Raw genomic sequence first — 21,112 nt, 5'->3', positions numbered from 1 at the left:
AACGCGCAAATTTGCAGCTCTGATGTCAAATTCTGCATCTTTAAAATCTCTAAATACGATGATACCTAAAATATTCCGGATGTTCCTTTAAAACATAAAACGCATATGGAATTATGATGATGTGCATGACGTCGGGGAGTTTATTAAATATTTATAGCCGGTAGCCTAAGTGCACATAGCTTCACAAGTTCTTTACGAAAAGGAAAGGCGGGCTGCGCATCTAAATCCCGTTGGAGGGGAACAGAACATTCGCGCTGGTGAGCGCTTTTTGGGACACAGGACGTGTTGGACTTTTTTTCTCTCAATCGACAGACACACACACACACACACACACACACACACACACACACACACACACACACACACACACACACACACACAACAAGGAGAAGGAGGATAAAGATGGGCGTCAAGTTCCTCTGGGATTCGTTTTAAGACAGTGGCTTCAGTGATTGATTCAAATGACTAACTTCACACTACTTGTGGGAAAAAAAACAAAAACTTGTTTTAAAAGGCTGAGAGACCAATAGCTCTAACCTATAGCTTTCAGCTCCAAGTTTCTCACACAGTTCAGCAACCTATGAAAAAGGAATAGTGCGATTTACGCGCAGTTGATGCCTTCGACAAGCCACCCCTATCCTCACATGCCAGTCTGTCTCGAATCTATATTATTGCCAGACTCCGACGGCGGACCAAAAGAGGAAGAAGTCTCCGATGGAAAATCATGCAGCGCTTTGAACCCATGGAGACATGGCACATAGGTTCCTCTCATCTACGAACAGATCCAGCGCCAGATTCGCCTTCATATTCACCGTGTCACTGTCCTGCACCTACTTATGCTACAGTATTATTTTTTGCCGCAGCACAATCATGACAAACCAGGGTTACGAGGGGAAAAGATGCTCGCCGAGCAAGAACGCAGGAGGGAAGAAACTTCTTGGAAAATTAGACAATTGCGCCTCGCTGGAAGTCAGGTCCGCTCTGGATGAGTCTGCTGCCCGGCGAGGATCAAGTGATGTCCGCGGACAAAGTAAAGCCCCCGCCTCGTCTGGAAGCCACTGGGCTGACATGAAGTTGAGAAACATGAGTGTTGCGCAAAAATATGGGAATAAGAAGCTGCCTAATGCGTTAATAGTTGGTGTAAAGAAAGGAGGCACCAGGGCGGTGCTGGAGTTCATCCGGATACATCCAGATGTGCGCGCTCTTGGAACAGAGCCGCACTTTTTCGACAGGAACTATGACAGAGGGCTTGACTGGTACAGGTGAGCAACAACATATATCATAGCACTTGCCATGATATATTTCTGCATAGATGTACTGTTTGCACGTCAGTCACCCCTCTGCTGGCCAAGGGACTCTGATATATGACGTCATGATGTACACTTCCACGTCCAAATGTCCATTCAACTCGTATGAATGCAGGTTTATTATAGTACCAGTCATTTCCCAGTCAGGTAATTCTGTTGCAATTTCTCAGTGGCCGATAATTCAATGTAGGGGAAACATTTTGCTTTGCCAATAAAGCAAAAATATCTTGGGGATGTCACACAGACACAGGCTGCAGATGTTTACTGTCAGCAGATCTCCATGGTGCTGAACAGACAGCTCCATGAAACTGATGTAGGATCAGTTCACACAAAAAAAAAAGAAAATCCTTAGCAGCACAACAGCGCAGATGACACAGGCAGCCCGAAGGTTACCAGCAGACTTCAAACAGGCTACACCAGGGCACAACATGTCTTTTTTGCGGGCTGGTGAAGGCAAAAGGGGCTCACAGGGAGCATCGACCCCCCCCCCCCCCCCCCCCACACACACACACACACACACACACCTCTTTCTCGCTCTGTCACTCCTTCTCTTCTCCAATGTGTCTGTAAAGAAGGCCCTGTTGAATCTAATTTGAAGACTTATTTTTGTTTTTGTTTGTTAAATTGAAAACCTGAAGCAGAAAGTACAAGCTTCCTCTCAACACACAAAAAAAACAAAACAACCTAAAGATCATTTCCAAGCTGATCACGCAGTGACTAAAAATGTCAAGTCTGCAAAGGTCCTCCAAAAGGCTCGACGGTGTTGTGTTGCATTACATCTTTCTGTTGGAGCTTCCTGCAGATCTTCGCTCACACACCCACAATGCCACCAGTGTGGCAGGAACAGACCTCAGAGCAGCTGCTGCTAAGAGCATGGAACAAGCGAGGACGTCTGTTCTCAGGCATGCATACGACCTGGCCATCGTGTCTCTGCTGATAGTTCGCTCAGATCTCCCTAGGCTTGCACACACTCCTCAGTTGGAGTTAAAATGAGAGGTCCTGTTTGGTGCACTTCTAGAAATGCCAGCTGTATTTCTCTGTGCCAGCAACAGCCGTGTGGCCGCAGGTACTGTGGTTCTCGTAAAGGTGATATTTTAAAAAGGGAAGGAGGCTATTATTTCCACCTGAACTCAAGGATGAAGTGATTCAATTTTGGTGGTGAAAGGTCGAGGTAACTGTGTTTTTTGGGACGCGTTGGACGAGGAGGAAGAAAATAAAAGATCGCCGTCAAATTCCTCTGGGATTTGTTTTAAGACGGTGGCATCAGTAAATGATCCAGACTCCACACTGCTTAAGAAAAAAAACGTGTTGAGGACTGACCGATGGTGACTTCTTAGATTTAAGAATTAGACGATTGCTCTTTGCTGGAAGTTAGGTGACATGAAGTTTGAGATTTCCGCGGTCAAAGGTCACCGTGTCTCTGATCCATTCCTCCTGAAGTCGTGAATGCGATACCTCTGGTGCACTCAGTGAACTTCTCCATATTCTGGGCACAAATGTTCACTTGGGCTCAAGGATAAATCGATTCGATTTTGACGGCCACGGTGACCTCACAAAAACACGTTTTTTAAGCCATAACTCAAGAATTGCTAATTATGACAATTTCACTTAACTGTATAATAGGATAAAATGATGACATTTCGGACAGACGTGGATATAAATTCCAACACGACGGGTTGGCGGAGGAATGGAACCGCCAGGCGGTAATTCTAGTTTTATATTCGACAAAAGGCCATGAAGAAATTGTGTCGAGGTGTGTCCTTTAATAAATGAACCGTTTAACCCAACACAGTCACACATCAGTGGGCTGTCAGTATTACAGCAGCTTGATTCTAGGGCCTCATTGTGTCGTCTGTACAATAGTTATCTGGAAAGCTGCTCCATAGCTCTGAAAAGAGAACCAGTACTTTTCATCTTCAAACTAATGAACCAGAGGCTATATATACGATTACAAAGATGTGTTAATGTAAGACGCCAAAAAAAAAAAAAAACACACCCCAGACTTCCCTGGTTTGAAGATGAAAAATAAAACATTTCATCATTTGCGTGTTTATTAAGGCGTCTTTGTAATTGCAATTCCTGATTTTAATCTTAATTTCCCCATGAAGAAAAGTTCCTAAGGCGCTTCTTCAAAGACAGTTGGTCTTTATTGTTGTGTGCATTTCACAAATTAAATAGATTGGGAGACCTTCACGAACGAAGCCAAACTCTTTGTCACACTTAACGGAACGAGCCGCAGAAGCTTGTTAACAACCTCGTCACGTGACGACTTGTCGCGGCCCAGAGGAGATTCCTTTTTTTTTTCGGGGTTGAAAATGTCGATTGATTTACACGTTAACACAGAAGGCAGAATGTAGACACAGTGTAATGGAGTCCGTTGTACATAATTGAAGGCGTTTCTTTATTAAACAAACATCTGCAGCAACAGGAGTAACCCAAACACCGGTTAAACAGACTAGAGGATGCAGGAAGAAACAACCATGATGCGTTTTTGCTGTTCCTCCATCAGATCGGATCAGACCGACATGGTCCTGCACCAACCATCAGTCCTCTCACTGCACCGCCGACCTTCCGTCCCATGAATCTGCCGTCTAAATGCAGCTTAATGATGCGTCGGGAACTGTTTATGCCCAGAGGTTTTAGCTTTACTGAAGTTTGATTTTGTTATTTCTCTATGTCACACTAAAGCTAAGCGCAGATAAATCGAGGTCCCGCGCTGATACGACGCCACAATTACAGAGCTGGAATATTGCACACTTGTCACAAGCTGACAGTTCATATACTCAAGATACTTAAACAATACAATGGACACGGAGGCTGGTTTAATTCAGCTGTTATTCAACTTGACAAGTGACTGAGTGGTGCTCATTGTGTTCGACTGGCCCTCAGTGATTATCTGTCACAATGTTTGGTTTGTTGGCAGCGCGTCGCGTAAAGCATCTTTCCATTTTGATTAACTGTCACATTGTTCTCTAAAGCAAGTGGCAATATTTGTACGTTCCACATGTGTTGCTCTGCTTTTGTGCACAAGTTATCATTTGGTCTTTCAATCCGTTTATTATGAATTTTTCATTTAATCCACAGACCTTCTGGCAGGCAATAAACCGACAATACAAAGAAACATCTGTTTACTCAAAGAAATCACAAACGCCTAAGATGATTGCACCTTTTATTCATTGTAAAAACTTCTATACATAAATGAGACAGGAAGAGTGGCTCCAGATGATCCATATAATAAGCTGGAAATATAAGAAGTCCTGTGAGGAAATACGAAACGAGTAACAGAACGAAGTTTCCTTGACTGACCAGAAGTGTTAGTAAGATGAGATGCATCCTTGCGTACGTCGAGGGTTCTGGCTGGACGCCGGTTGCACGAGGTAGACGGTACTTCCTCCGTGAAGTGGCAGCGTCGTCGTCGTCGGGTCATTTTTCCAGAATCCGAAACCTGAAATGCTTCCAGTGTGTCTCTGAATAAATGGAAGCGAACGCTGCTGTTCATTTCCTGCACGCTCTGAGGCATGTAGTCAGCGGACTTCTGTCCCGTTGGTTGTTGATTCCGTCAGTCTGTTGTGTTTCCTGTGCATCATTGAGCTTAAACAGAACCAGAGGACAACTCATAGAAATAGTTTGTTTCTTGGCGCCTGCTGCAGTGAGTCATTCTCTTAATTCTGGAATCCTGGAATTGATCATATTTTTTGTATTCATTTCAAACATAAACTTTTCTCACTCCTTCAGATCTGTCTCTCCACAGCTAATCTTGAACTCTGCTGGACCCACCAGCCGATTATTGTTTGTGCTCGTTTATGGCTTCATGCTGGAGGACCTCTCGGGGTTATGGGGATTCACAATTTCTTGTCAGTGACTGCTGACTCCTCACTCCTCTTAGGCCGGGTTGCACCAGCAAGGATTCATTTAATCTGAGACTAGTTTTAATCAGAGTTTAAACCTAAAAAACTAGGTTTAAAATGAATAAATCTAGATTTAGAATGGCTGAATTAGTGCAGCACTATTGCCAAATAATAGTAGATAAACACGCACAACAGTGCAGTAAAGTAAAGCTAAAAGAGACTTCCTGTTCAGAACAGTTTCCTTTCTGAACCGGTATCTTGGGAGAAATTCAGCAGCAGCATCATAAAACTCAACTGGTTTATTAGTCTGTCCCTGAACTCTTTGTGAGGAACTTGATTCAGGTTTAAAAGTGAATCCTTGTTGGTGTAATCTTAACCGTAACCTGGCAATCTGTAGGAGTGCAGTCCTGGTTGATTCAGGATTTCTATTTGAGTTTATAATTCATTGCTAACATGTAAGTATCAGAACTGTGTGCATTTTTCTGTGTGTAAATGTAGAAAAACAGCACTTTTTTATGGAAATGTCGCCAGAGACACCCAGTTACTAATACTGCAATGTATATAAATACTGCAGTACTTTCATCAGTGGGCCACAGGCTCGGTCACCATTGGTCCCTCCTTCAGCAATAGACAGCGACTCAACAGGCGTTTATTTAAATGGGAATCTTACAGATCAATCTTTAAAAATGGCAGCGAAGCCACGACTACGCCTCTCCATCAAACGTAAAACTTTTGATGACCTTTAATCACAAGGGTCTGTAGATTGTGCTGACCTCACCTGAAGTGGATCTGATGAAAATTCAAAATGGCCGACTTCTGTTTGATTTTTTTTAAAGCATGGTCCCAAGAGACCTATTTTTAAGTCTACATGTGATACAATGTAGCGTCCCCTAGTGGCTGAATGGAATGGAAAACAAGGTTTGTGCACAGTTACGAGGCATTTCATCAGTAACATTATTACTAATGCACAGTCGTATGATAATGCACTTCTTGTTGTCACATTTTGGATGTATTGAGTTATTAATTGTTGCATAGACGCTGTCCAGTGCTGAAGTCGTTCACCTTTGCATGTGATACATGTTGTTTGTCATTGCCTTGCAGTCGCTTGTATGAAGTTTATAGCTTTTTTGTTGAATATTCTTTGGCCAAATCCAATTAGAACTCTGGATATAAATTTAGTTTTTGAGTATTTGCTCAATCTGCTTTTTAAAAATTAAAAAACTCTTTAGCAGCAGACTTGTCTTCCTGCTGTGTAATGAGCATTATAGCCTCGCAGGCCTACATGATGAATGAATGAAATGATTAATTGATTACTGGAGTCGGCATTGACTCATTTTAGGTTAAGTAGACTAATCATTTTTTGCATGGGAGTTTATCATTGACCTTAGGATCAGTACGTGTGACAAACTAATCTCCACTTATTAGCTTTTTAAAAACTGCTCTCATGGTCTTCATCATCCAATGCAAGCTGCTAGTGTCCTCTAGTCTCTGTGTCTCTTCTGAAGCCCCATTCATCACACCCTGTTGTCATTTGAAGGTATTCTGATGAGCTCATATCTGTTGCACAGAAACATACAACATGTGACACTAACTGAACTCTGGTCAGTTTCACTCCGTCCTGTTACATTAAGCATGTGACAGATCATTTAGGGTCCGAATGGAGAAATGGTGCAGTGTTCATTACTGTGCCTCCTGAACAGAACACACACGTGGCCTCATTTATTTTCACGCGAGGGTGTTTCACATCAGCCATAAAGGAGCTGATAAAACAGACGTTTCACTGCCACCAGTTTCCTCGCACTTCTCTCACCACTTTTTTTTTTTTTTTTTCTTCCCTTCTCCATCCTCCACAGAATCAGAAAGATCAAACAAAAGACATGTCGCTGTACAACATCAAGACTTAAAAGGGCATCCGGCTCTATTGATTTCACCGGAGTCAGAAGCACTTCCAGTAGATTCCCTGAGAAGGGTTGAAATTGTATGAGAGGCTATAGCTGCGGCAGCAAATATTCTCCAGGTCCACATTAATTGGCTCGGGGAGGCAGGGAGCTCTGGAACAGTATCATCAGAAAGGTTGATGAGGACAGAAAGTTAGATGGTTCTCATTTAACACAGAAAACTGCCCATTATACAGCGAGGGATCGCCAGGCGTAACTCTGCATTATTAATGAGCTGTCTTCATTGCAGTGCAGCTCTCAGACATGTAGTGGTTAACATTAATTAAAAAACAACTCTTTCGGAGATGTTTCCCCAGTGAGACCGCTCTGAAACCCAGAGACATTGTGCTTGTGTTCCTTTAATAGAATCATTTAGCGATTATGCATGCATTCTGGACCACATGTCTAAAGCTCTGGTGTATGCAATTAAACAACCAACAGCGCTTATCTGCACTACTTGCTTAGCAGCCACCGATCTGTCGGTCTGTCAGTCCACCATTTTGTTCCAAATACTTATTGCATAATTTGCCATGAAACTGACATTCATGGTGCTCAGAGGATGAATCGTCTTTAACTCAAAAGTGATTATTTGACTTCTCCTCAAACATCCCAATGAGGTTCCCTTCAAGAAAAGGAAAGCGAGGCGACTGTTGCTTCAAAACAACAATGGCGGCTCCGGAGAGGTTAGTGCAGAGGCTGCAGTAGCATCGGTTGTATCATACCGGAGAGTATTTCTTCATTTGAAAGAAGAGCAGAAACAACATTGACGGCTTTTCCCCAATGGAAAAGATGTTTTTCTTTTTAGCTATTCCCCCGACTGGATTTGGCAAGAGTTTGATTGACAGATGGTTCACGTAATCACCTGCTGCTTCCAATGAGGACTTCTCAGATGGTTCGGTGTAACAAACCATCTGGCGGTTTGGTGTCAAAGCTCTGTGCTTTGTGCACCTATCATCCACCCCAAACACATCAAATGCATCTTCCTGTAACTCACACAAAGTAACACTTCCTGGACTGGAAAGAACATTTTTTTTTTTGTTAATATACATAATGGATGCAGTGGATTATACTTTGACAGAAAACACGTCGGTGTTAGGTAAATGCGGTTGTTGATGAAGTCACTGTATTAGCGTGAGGTCAAAACAATGACAGCTGTCTGGTTTCTCACTTAATGTGTCTTGAAAGTAAAAAGTATAATTCCATTTAGGCTTCAGTAGTGAAACGAATGATACTCTCAAACTAACTATCATTCCGGAGACATTGCAATCTGGAAATATCCAGCAGTCAGCGATCCTCACCTCATCCTTAGAGATTGCCAGCTTGTTAGCTTTACCCCCTTTGGCGAACCCAGTGTGTCACTCCCTCCTGACTAGTGATCAAATAATACCTGAGCTTTGCCTCCTGTTTCTCCCCTTTTTCTGTCTCCTTCTTGTACCTTCCCACCATCTAACCGCAGAGTAAAACTACTGAAGGTGTGCGGACTGCCCTCTCGTCTTTTATACATGTCCTCTACCTTCTCCAAGCGCCAACGTTGGTGGAAATTCAAGAAATCTCCAATCATCCAGTCAGTTAAGATGCTGCTGTTGAAATAGGTGATAATAGAGAGGAAATGTCAATTAAGACATTCACAATGAAGGGATATATACATCAATTATTCGACAAGAAACAACATGTTTTAGCTGCCACACAGAGATGATATCACAGCGTTGCAGAAAGCCTTCACAGACTTGATTTCATCAACTAAACTCAGCAGCACAACAGCTGTAAATGCATCCAAAAATACACAGAGTAAGCAGCGATCCTCATGTGCAGTTTAGGATTTCAGAGCTTTCCCGTCTCCATTTCAGCGTCTGCGGATACCTCCCTCTGCCACATGTTAATGTGACAGCTCGTAGCTCAGCTCAATCCGCCGCGTTATTGTTCAAGGAGACCAAGTGTCAGTCATTTCCCTCTGCAGACCAAACCATGAATAATTGTTACTTCAAGGAAAACAAGAGCCTGGCGTTGAAATGACAGCAATTAAATGGGGTTTGGTTCAAGGTCAAACACATCATGGACTGTATTGTCCCGCTCTGAATATGTTTTGATTCCATTATGCGGCTGAGGACGGGCCAGTGAATCGCTAATGCCAGAGATCTGCCTCAGTCAGTCCGCTATTTTCAACCAATTTGTCTTCTATTAAATTAGAAAAAGAGATGCTTGATTCTCAGAGCGCTGCATTGTTATTCACCTCTGTTCCTCACCGAGCGGAATTGGCCGCAGGATTGCCGTATTTGTCTGGACTGCTCTTTGTTAACTCTTAATAGACTTTGGAGGCGCCGGTTGGCCTCAGTTGCTGCTGATTATTAATGATCAGACGTCATCACAGCCGTAATCTGAGTGAGTGATACTTTAATAATGCGAGCGCTTCTCTGCCCCGGATCCATGCTGGATCGAGAAAAGAGGAAGATGGCATTTTTTTAGGAAGTGCAGTGGCACAGACATTATGAGAGTCACCCAGCATACCAACGTTTTCTCTGCCTCAGTCTACCTGAGTCACACCAGCGGCTGATGGGTTCAGACGGCGCGGAGGCGAGTCGGTGTGTGGTATTACCTCTTCAGGACAAATGGTTTGTGTGAAAACGCAATTTCACCAAGTCAATTTCTAAAAGATTGCAAATTAAAAGAAAATATTCAATTATGTAAGCAAAAAAAAAAAACCCAAAAGCTCCAATTGAACACATACAAATGTCTCCCAAAAAAGCAATTACCCTGAAGCTGCAATGACTCTCAGGACAGCAACACTCAGACACTCGTTTTTTACTAACTGGACCAAAATACCACACACTGTAAGTCCACATCAGCATTCATTTGATGTTCTCTTTTGTTGCCATTGATCGCACCGTTGTTGCATATTGTTGTGTTGCTCTAATTCAGCCTGAAGATAACAAGACAAGCTGTTTAAATTGCGTGTTGGATATTGCTTGACTTTGACTGCAGATCTCTGATAAAAGTTTGAATCTAGTTCTTCAATACATTTCCACCTTTTCTGTTTCTAAAGCAGAGCTTTTTTACGTATGGCTCAGGACCGTGACGGTCATTACTCCGCATGCTGCTTACTGCGATAACGCACAGGCGACGAGAGGCGAGGACACTTTCTCCTATAATTCACTGTGTAACTGTTTTGCTGTTAAATTGCTCCGGGGACCAAACGAACACAGCACTCGTAATGGATACTTTGATTTGGACCCCTCTACCGGTCGGCCTGTGAGGCTGCATATTTGTTCAATGGCCAGGGTTCATTATTCGTCCTCGTAATGACAAAACAGTTGTTGTCCGGCGGGAGGGACGGACCGTCCTCTAGATCTCTGTGCTCCTGCAGAAACACTTCACGCGAGGACTAATGGCTTCAAGTGAAAGCCCAATCAGATCAGTGTTTGCATGAAATCCTCCAACTCATTCGGCTGTTATTGTTTTAGTAATAGTCTGATTAATTACAAGCCATAAGGAAGATGGTGTGCATTCAGCACTGGTTAGCTTCCAATCGGGTTGTTTGGACGACTGTAGGTGTGGATTGTTGACTTTTGATGGGTTAACAGTGATTTAGGGTTAGGGCTGGGCGATAGAGGGTGATATATAGATATATAAATATATATCTTTATATCTATATATCTCACATTACAGGTCATTTCACATCTCGATGATGATATATATCACACTATATATCACGCTATAGCACTTTTCCCCTTAATCCAATAAATAATTGGTCTGTATGAAATAGAGAGGAGACTTTTGAACTGGTTTTAGACCCGCTGTCTTGACAATAGGTAAGTATTGTTCCATACCGCCCAGCCCTAACTTAGCTTCGACAGAGACTACGGAGGCGTGATGCCTGACGTTTATGTAAATACGCAGTTTTTGGAGATGCATTTGTTTGTTTGCCGTTCATACTTGCATTTCGCACGTGTCTTGTTTCATGACAATTTTGTAATTGCGCCGCAAACATTTACTGAGAACTTGTCGTGAACTGACAATATGCAACATTCTGTTTTAAGTTCAAACCGCAGCGAAATGACAGTAATAAATTCTGAGTCCATTGATCGTTCACAAGGAGATGATTCAAGGCTGACCTTTACTTGTTCTGATGGTCTGCATCCCTGATGAGCCGCCGTTGCTCTTTGGAACTTTAAGTTGTTCAACAAGACACACTTGTCTGGAGCAGAACGGTCCGCCGTTTTAATTCAGTCACCGTGCGTTGCCTGTCTTCACACTAACAAACCATGAATATTCTGTAGGTGAAGGATTTTCTTTATTTATGTCTGTATGCAGTGTTAGATAAAGGCTGTGGATCGTTACAGTCTGCAGTCTGTAATACAACAGGCCTGCACCAAAGAGCTTTCAATCGACAATCTTAGTTTACTTTGTGAGATTTGTGAGATTTTGGTCCTGATCAGTTGTAATTGTTTATTCGTTCTACTGTTAACTGGATTGAAGTTCAATTACTTCTTGCTATTTGCTCTGGTAGCCATGTGGTGTTAGTAGGGTCATCTGTCAATCATTATGTGAAACACTGGGAGATGTTAACTGCTACTAACATCTTATCCTTATTAGTGGCCCCTGGAAAAATTATTATATTTGCTGACCCCTTTAATGTTAATATCTATGGTCTAGTCTACATTATATCTCAGGAACACTTGGGAGAAATTTCTTCAAATTTGGCACACTCAAGGATGAACTTATCAATTTTGGTGGTCAAAGTTCACCGTGACCTCAATATCTCAGCATCGCTTTGACAAAATGTCTTCAAATTTGGCAGAAACGTCCACTTTTGAGTCCAGGATGAACCGATTTAGATTTTTGTGGTCATAGGTCACTGTGACACGTGCAATAATTTATATTCTAATTAATATATAATTGGATAAAAAAGCTATGAAGTGTTGACATTTTGGACAGACGTGGATGTAAACTGCAGCTTGACTGGTTGGTGGAGACAAGGTGGTGATTCTAGTTTCTGGAAGAAAGGCCATGGTTGACATGAATGAGTATATTCATGCTCCCTGCAGGATGAACCCTTTCTAGTTTGGACACTGTATGATTCACTTTAGTGCCATCCTCAGTAGTGGACTCTGTTGGAGATGGTGGTGTTTCTCAAATACTGCAGTCTCGACAGCAATAAGATCTCCTTCCAGGCCTAATCAACATCTGAGCAGGTCGACTGTGGCGCACTGGGGGGTAGAACTATCATGCAGTCCTCTGTTGGCGCTGACGCTGAAGCCCCACTGCTGATGTTGTGCAGCCAGACCACCTTCTAATTGGAGGACAAAGTCAGCCACACGATGGGCTGCACTACAGTACATACAGAGGACTTGTTCATACTCCACAAACTAACCAGAGGAGCGGCCCAGACGGTTTCACACTCACAGCCAAATGAACATCTTGTGATGAGACCTGTGAGAGCCGCGACTTCAGACCCTGTAGGGCTGAAAGTGTCCCAACTGGTTCAGCACTTACGAAATATACAAATGTATCGTTATGTTGAACACCACAGATGAATGACCAAGACTTTATTAAGGCCCAATGAGAAGTCAAAGCCTGAGTGAAATAGAACAAATGAGCAATTTTAACGATATTACCTGGCAAAAGTCAAAGCAACCATTACGGGGATTAAATCACAGCTATAAATCAGCTTCTGATGAATGACTTTAGGTATACAAACTGTAGTCAGAGTCGCATGTTCTCCCAGTGGAACCAGCACGCTGCCGGAGAACCTGGTTTTAATGGTTTTTAAAGACATCCATGTCTGTGGCCTATTCCTCCATAATGATATAGCAGCGTCCAGAGGGAAGTAAGGGTGAACTCCAGACCTCCAGCCTCCCCTGCTCCAGCAGAGATAAATTGTTCAGCAGGATAGCCAGCAGGCTCTTTTCAGGGTTGCTACAATATGCAGACTAGCTCTCAGCACAGCACGGCTCATTAATGAGCGGCGATGACTGCGTGCGTTCCACTGTTGACCCTATCTACCTTATTAGAATATAGTGACAAGTATAGTTAGAAGAGGAAAAGTGGTTATGATTTTCTTACAGCAATCTGTTTTGTTTTTTTTAACTTCATTTAATTGTTTAATTTCATGGTATAGACGTTAAAGTTGAGACACGATGCGATACGATTAGACCGTGAAGACTGCTGGATCCTTGATGCAGATGATCAAACAGGAAACACTAGGACGGCGCCCTTCTTCAGCGTGTATTCTGTGCAAGTACAACCCCACAGGCACCGAGTAGGATGATATACACTAAACCATGGAAAAACCAAAGAAAACCACACAAGTTATGAGAATCAAACAAATGATATCTCTTCATTCGTCCCATATTATCCTCCCTTTTGGAGAAGGATTCTGTCCTCCAGTCTTGATTTCATCAGCAAACGTTAGAGCAGAGCAGAGGTTTATACACATCGCTGTCATGTAATCGTCTTTCTATTCATTTTATGTATGAGGTTTTCATTCTGGACCACAACCGCCCCACCTTTATCTGCATGGCGTGTTGCTACGTCCTCATTACTGTTTCTTTCCACTGGCCGACAAATGGTTTCCGCTGATGCATTATTTACCCGTTGGGTTTGAAAACCTTTTTGCCCGTGGAGACGGGTCGACACTGGCTCATGTTGTGATGAGACTCAGAGTTACTGACAGTATCCTTTGTCTAGAAAACGTTCAATCTTATGACTCCAAAACACTTCAATAATTCCACCCTTATAGTAAAAGCATCTACAAATGAGGTGTCGTGATAACGACCTACACTGATCATTACGAAGCTCTTGACTGGAGGTGTTGATCTCCTCGTCTATTAAAGCGATCATCATTGAAGCAAAACTGATACTTGATGATTAATTGATAATTCTGCTATATTGATATTAACCAGCTAAGACCCTGTATATAATGTCTGTTAATTGTTGGGATATTTACCAAAAAATACCATAAAATACAGCATTTATTAAACGCTAACACACTAAAATGACGCATAAAGCAGAATTATTGGAACTGACAGAGAGCAAAACCTCAGCTTAAATCTCCAAAACTCTTATAATCACATTTCCTGGTTTGTACCCAATTTACATGTTCAATTTACATGTTCAATTTACATGTTTGACACTGCACACGGTTCTCACTGCCATTCAAAGTCCCACTCCCACGGAACAATTGGCCGATACATGTTCCACATGGCCAAACCTCTAATTGCTTGACTGTCGCCTTGTCAATCAGGATGTCAGCACTGTAAAGAGACCACAGGTGAGTCCCTGTTTACAACAACAATAGAAGCCGACAGCGATCGGCCCATTATCAACGATATGTTATTGAAATTTACTATCAAAAAGCAACCTTTGGAAATGCATCGATATATATTGACTGATTCTACAATGTGGAGAGAAATACGTTTTTTCCCATTAGTGTGCTGTGCTGGTTTTGTGTGTTGGGTCAAAATATTCATGAACTTCACTTTTACAATATCGCTGAAAAATCAAAATCCAGACTCTGCAATCGATCCAAGGTGGTCCACTGCTTAAGTGTGGTTGTTAGGGGTGGGACTCGCCAGAGGTCCCGCGATACGATATTATCACGATACTGCGATATGCTGAGTATTGTGATAACATATATTGCGATATATTACCTTTTTTCAATTGCAAATTATCTTTTATCTAATAAGATAAAGTTTTCCGTCTGTTCATCTCACTTCAATCATTTCTATTGGGGGAAAAAATGGGTCATAAATGTTGCACCTGTTTGTATTACAGTCTACATAGTCTTAACTGAACCGAATGCTAACGTGTGAGGACAGCTGTACTATTACAGGTATTAATGCAACTTGTACAAAAAAAACGCAGCATAAGGATTGCCGACAAAAACCTGGTGGTTGTAACCGACCATGCTTCTAATATGGGCGTTGCCATTCAGTTAGCGGGACGCCTGCATGTGAAGCGTTTCGCTCACCTGCGCAATCTGGACACCGCATTTCTGATTTCCATCTTTTGTTTTGACCAACTTCCTCCCAATCACGCTGACCTCACCAGAAAACAGCTCAGCATCATCTAGTGGACTGAAAAGGCAATTGATTTTATTTTTCTACCAAAAAGTGTATAGTTTATATAATAAAAGATCGATACTTGGCTTCTGTGTATCGATACAATATCGCCGCGCAAAACATGGCGATACTATGATGTATTGATTTTTTCCTCACCCCTAGTGGTTGTGTGAATTGTGTGTAGCGTCTCGACAAAATGAGCCCCGTTTTCCATTGTAAAAACTGTAATAGATCAAAAGTCAACGTCACAGAATGGCAATGTTTACATACACTAACAGAACGAATTGTGCAATTAGAGCATCAAATGCAATGCTGAAGCATCCAAACATATTAGCCGTCAACCAAGTCCTCTCGTTTGACCAGGACCGGGTCTCATTTACAGTATCGAGCTGCTCTTCCACACCTGAGTTCATTTTCCCAAAGTGATTAAAATGTCACAGCCAAGCCAGTAATGCATCCCGACTTAAAGTTTCACCAAGGATTGGGAAGAAGACTGTAAATTACCCCCAAGGAATGTAGCGTTGACTCTGAGTGAAAAGGTGGTAATCAATCAGAGCACTTCACTCAAATGTCACTTAATTAAGGCGTGCGTGTTTGTGTGTTTGTTCGTGTGTGTGTGTGTGTGTGTGTGTGTCCCACACAGCAAGATGTTCATATTGACGTACGTTTTATTTCCTTACATGTATACTGATATAAATATGCCAAAGTGTCAGAAACTTTGGTGATTACCCTGGAAGCGATTCCATCGGTAGTGCAATCATGACGATTCTCTAAGTGCAAATAATCATTACCGAGCAACGACGGAGCAGCTTTTCACTGCCATAAAGATCCTCAAATTTTTATCTTTTACTTTCAGATTTCTTGGGGGCACGGGGAGAAAAAAAATAAATCCTGACGGTTGGTTCAGACACCTGCCTCAGGTATCGCACGTTCCCCTCCTGGCCTGAATAACGAGCAGGGCGCATAAATGAGGCTGCTGCTGCTGCTGCTGCTGCTGCTGCCAGGTGTGTTTGAGTGAGCAAAGAAAAAATGATTTATCAAAAAAATCATAAAAATTAAAATTAAAAAGTCTGCGCGTCACTTGCATTCTGTTAGTTTTTATCACATGGCTATTAAAGGTTAATAATGCGGCACTAAAATCAGGGAAGGGCTGCCGCATGTGTGGATGATTTTGTGATAACAACATAATTGAATGTGAGACCCAACTAGAAAATTCTAGTTCAAATAAATGTTTGTAGATATTACAGGTGCCCCCCCCCAGTGTTCCTCATTAACATCACTCCAAGACGGGCGACTTGGAAGTTATTATCCAGGCTGCTCCCGCTGACATGAAAAGCATCCCTTCTGAATAGCCCTGATTTCAATAAAAAAAAAATAAAGACGAACATCCTTTGATCATTGGATCGCACCTTGTTTGCCTCGGCTGCGAGCTCAGAGGACACGCAGGCTGTATAGGTATCAGTTTAATGAGCCACAGGGAGAGATTTGAGTCGGATGAAGCGCAGCACTGTTAATATTTCTGTTTCCATCAAAAAAAAACAAAAAACGTTTGAGAACAGATACCGAAGATGCAATTAATGCAATCACTAAGACGGTAAAAATAACAGCTCAATGAGTTATTGTTTTAACTCCTCTCTACACTTTCAAGATAATGGATCCAAATGGTATCCAGCTGACTTCCCAATTTGCGATCTTTTAATTTAGTCAGTACCTCCGGTGCTGTTTAACTTCTAACATGTAATTTAATCATTTAACCGGCGCCGAGACTCACAGCTGTAAAAAATCAATAACTCGACGTAAGTTAGCAAACGTTACAGATTCTTCTGACGGCCAGACTTACTTTTTGGGTTTTATATTCCACATCCAACCAAAAACAGAAAAAAGAAAGAAAAAAAAAAACAGCACGAGTGGAACATTGCGGTGTAAAAACTCTCCTGATGTAACATCATTAGCTTTTTATGAATTCTTATTCCCAGTATTCTCAAGCTATGTGTGTTCATGTGGACAGAATATAGGGTTGTATAGCCAACAGCAGGCAGCTGTGTATATATATATATATATATATATATATATATATATATATATATATATATATATATATATATACTATTTTAAGCAGAACCGTCTGCAACCTTTCACTGGATGTGTTCACATTGTCAGCCCAGTTTTGCGGGATGACAAGCCGCAGTCTTGAACCCGCGCGTTCAGGGTCCTCTCATCTACACAATCTTCATCTCTGAGCCTGGTGGAAATGTTTGGAATTGACAAGCCAGATAACGAAGACTGTTTTCCTCACACAGCCAAAGATTCTGCAGCTCCTGGAAAATGGCTGCAAGTTTTTATGTTTGTGTGTGTGTGTGTGTGTGTGTGTGTGTGTGTGTGTGTGTGTGTGTGTGTGGCAAAGCTGTTTGCTTGAAAAGGTGCTGTTCTCATAAAAGATTAATAGTTGCCTTGTGGCCCTGAGGCACCCGAGCCAACAACTCAGGATTCATAAATAAAACTAAATGGATCAATATTTCCAAGACTTTAGAGGTAACCTATGGCTACCGCTAGCTTTAGAGAGAAAGCTTTGAGAAAGGTTAGCTTTTAATCGAAGCCCTCCCCCAGTAATAATAAAGAAAGTGTGGTATTTGATCATCAGAACCGTACCTGTAATCTAAAAGCAGATCCGCACGCTGTGAAATTGAGACATTCAAGTACTCTATCCTCTGTAATCATAAAAGTTGAAGTAAACGACAGCACAGCTGACGCCACGGCGGCGTCCTTTTTCATTCCTTAACAGGAAACAGGTGACAAAGGGTGGATGAGTTGTGGCAGAGGCATTCATTGTCTCAACAGCCGACATCAGACGCTCGTTTATCAAGTTTTTATTGAACCACAGTGCCAAAGCAGAATGACATATTGCACCGGGAAGGAAAACCCACATGACAAATGTGACGAATAGGAACATTTACCTGTAGTTTGCAAAGCCATTATCTTGGCAGCATGATGATGATAATTATGATGCATGTTTTGATTGTAGCTGTCCTGTCACCTAATCTAACAAATATGTATTCACACTGTTTATTTGGGCTTTGGCTGCAGTTATAGGGGACTCTGTGGATGTGTGATATAATACTGCATACATGCAGTTTTCCATCTCAAGTATTTAAATCATAAAACTATATTTTCTAGTGTCTGTAGTACCAAGATTTTACACCCCCGCCGAGGCCTGAGCCCAAAGCACACACTTTGAGAATATACGCAGATGACACCTCGACAGCGGGCTTCTCTTGCTGCTCCGCAGGGAGAGACAACAGCTTGTGTGTCAACAATTTCGTGGATTGAAACAAAGACAATACAAAGGAGATAGAGATTGATGCCTGGGATTGAGATAGACAATACATTTACATTTGGGGAACAGTGCAACTTAAAAAAAAAAAATCCTGAAATGACTTTTTTTATGACATAGTTATTAACACAATGACCGGAATCAAACAGCATCCTGGGTACTTTCAATATTTGAAGTAGATTTTGCAAAAAATACTTTTGTAATTTGTCCGTCTGTCCTTCCGGTCCAATCTCATGAACGCAGGAACAGTAATTCCCTCAAAGATGAACTGATTATATGTAAAGTAATTAGACTTTATTATATATATATATATATATATATATATATATATATATATATATATATATATATATATCTTCATTAACAGAACATATTTTATCTACAGTTTGCCTTCTAAAGTTTTCTGTAATACCAACATTGTGACTGATTTGCTCATATTTGTGTCCTCTCTTTACCGTCGTATTTCTGGTCAGACACTAAACGCCTCACAATATAAATATACTGCATAGTAAATGTGTATTTATCGCATGTGGTTGTTTTGAACTTGATATTTGTGACACAAGTGGGGATTTGCTTTCCACTGACTTTGACATTTTTCCAGACGTGTGGAAATGATCCTGGACCGAAAAAGACATCAACTCTTGCTGACTCATCCATGTGTGTTTTTATTCTTTCCTCTCTCTCTCCCAAGGGGACTAATGCCTCGAACGCTAGACAGCCAGATCACATTAGAGAAGACGCCCAGCTACTTCGTCACCAGAGAGGCTCCCAGACGCATCTCCAGCATGTCCCACGAGACCAAGCTGATTGTTGTGGTGCGCAACCCAGTCACAAGAGCCATCTCCGACTACACACAGACTCTGTCCAAGAAGCCCGACATCCCCGCGTTTGAAGAGCTGGCCTTCAAGAACAAAAGCCTGGGTCTCGTCGACTCTTCCTGGAACGCCATTCGGATCGGGATGTACATCCTGCACCTGGAGAACTGGCTGCAGTACTTCCGCCTGTCACAGATGCACTTCGTGAGCGGGGAGCGGCTGATCACGGACCCGGCGGGGGAAATGGGCCGCGTTCAGGACTTTTTAGGACTGAAGCGAATAATCACAGACAAGCACTTCTACTTTAATCGAACCAAAGGCTTCCCCTGTCTGAAGAAGCCGGAGAGCAGCAGTCAGCCGCGTTGCCTCGGCAAATCCAAGGGCAGGACTCACGTACAGATCGAACAGGAGGTCATAGAGCAGCTGCAGGAGTTTTATAGGCCATTTAATATCAAATTCTTTGAAACTGTGGGACAAGACTTCAAGTGGGATTGAGAGCGCTATACAGAAACAGAGCTGTTTTTAAAACGGCTAGAGAAACACAGACGAGGGCACCTTCGACAAAATGTTTAAATATAAAGTTTATTGAGCTATGCTATACATTGAAAAAAATGAATATAGGAGAATATACGACTTATTAGAATATACTCTATAAATGGTTTCACATCATGATGGTTGGGTCATTCTGATAACAAGTGCCATTTCTTTCAAAAAATATATACAAAAGTCAAGTTTCTTTCCCGCATATAAGACATATGAATTCATCGACAGACAACCAGCATTAATTCATTAACCAAGTCATTAACCAGCAACCGTCACGACGCCTTCCTGTCATGAAGCCGCGCCGGACCTACATCACATGACGGCGCTAGAACATTCATTCCTGCTCTGAGTGATCCGCCGGCTGTCCCCTTAGAATGAGCTCTCAACACGAAGTTGCACCGAAATGTCAAATGAATAATGAAAATCAGTCTGGCAATTATTCTGCGGAGAAGTGTTCCTCCTTATATTGTTGATGAAGGCTCAACAGTGGCAGGTTTACTGAATACATGTACTGTAACTGAAAAAAAAAAATAACAGCTATATTGAAACAGATGCTATAACAAAGGATTACCGTTTGTTGAACTTCAGCGCTTTCTGTGTCAGTATTTTTTTTGTTGTGATCATGGAAAATAAAAAAGGTAAACGTCTTGAATTCAAGTATTTATTTTGGATATTTGCTGTTTTTCTCGTCTACACGTGAGTAAAAGTAGTGCTTTCCTCTCATGGTGTCTAGTATATATATCAACCCTGTCTCCTACAACTAGAAGTTGATGTATTTCCCATCAATAATATATTAATGTAATATACATTTTCAGATCTAACACCTATTAATTGTGGGGTTTCCATGCTAATCATACCTGAAGCCAGCCTCTCGTTAATGCATAACCCGATGAGTCGTACTAAAGTAGTAGTGCATCACATCTCCTGTCCTAATCTCAGAGATAACGTACTACTACTAAGAAAGAGACTTTGTGCTGAGCCTCTCAAAAGACAAAACGTCTCCTTACCAAACGCTGCCATGCATGTCACCGATCTCATTAACTCTCAAGATTCCTCCTTTGATAGATTTGATCGTGCTCTTTCTGAGGGGCTAGATTAACCTCCTGAATGTGCATCCTGAAGCCAAACAGAGACGTCGTTAATAATTTCCACTCATCTCCAGAAGGTTCTCGACACAAAAAGAGGAGTAAAAACTGCAGAAAACTAAGAATCTGTGCAAAAAAAAAGAAAAAAAAAAAAGGGTAATAATGACGATGATAATAATAATCCCAACA

At 41.9% G+C, this 21,112-nt stretch overlaps 1 protein-coding gene across 1 annotated transcript; it reads left to right on the top strand.

Moving 5' to 3' along the window:
- The first annotated feature begins 207 nt into the window (after positions 1-207).
- On the top strand, positions 208-20,468 carry hs3st2 (heparan sulfate (glucosamine) 3-O-sulfotransferase 2). Its single transcript, XM_068728063.1, has 2 exons — positions 208-1,262; positions 19,172-20,468. The coding sequence occupies exons 1-2, from the start codon at positions 751-753 to the stop codon at positions 19,788-19,790; spliced, it is 1,131 nt and encodes a 376-aa protein (XP_068584164.1). The 5' UTR covers positions 208-750; the 3' UTR covers positions 19,791-20,468.
- The last annotated feature ends 644 nt before the right edge of the window (positions 20,469-21,112 follow it).

Source organism: Cebidichthys violaceus, unplaced genomic scaffold, assembly GCF_023349555.1.
Source record: "Cebidichthys violaceus isolate CVI_PGR_0920_01 unplaced genomic scaffold, fCebVio1.0.p SCAF_40, whole genome shotgun sequence".
NCBI classification, from domain to species: domain Eukaryota; kingdom Metazoa; phylum Chordata; class Actinopteri; order Perciformes; family Stichaeidae; genus Cebidichthys; species Cebidichthys violaceus.
Note: the sequence above shows the minus strand (reverse complement) of the source record. Positions and strands in the feature narration are given on the sequence as shown.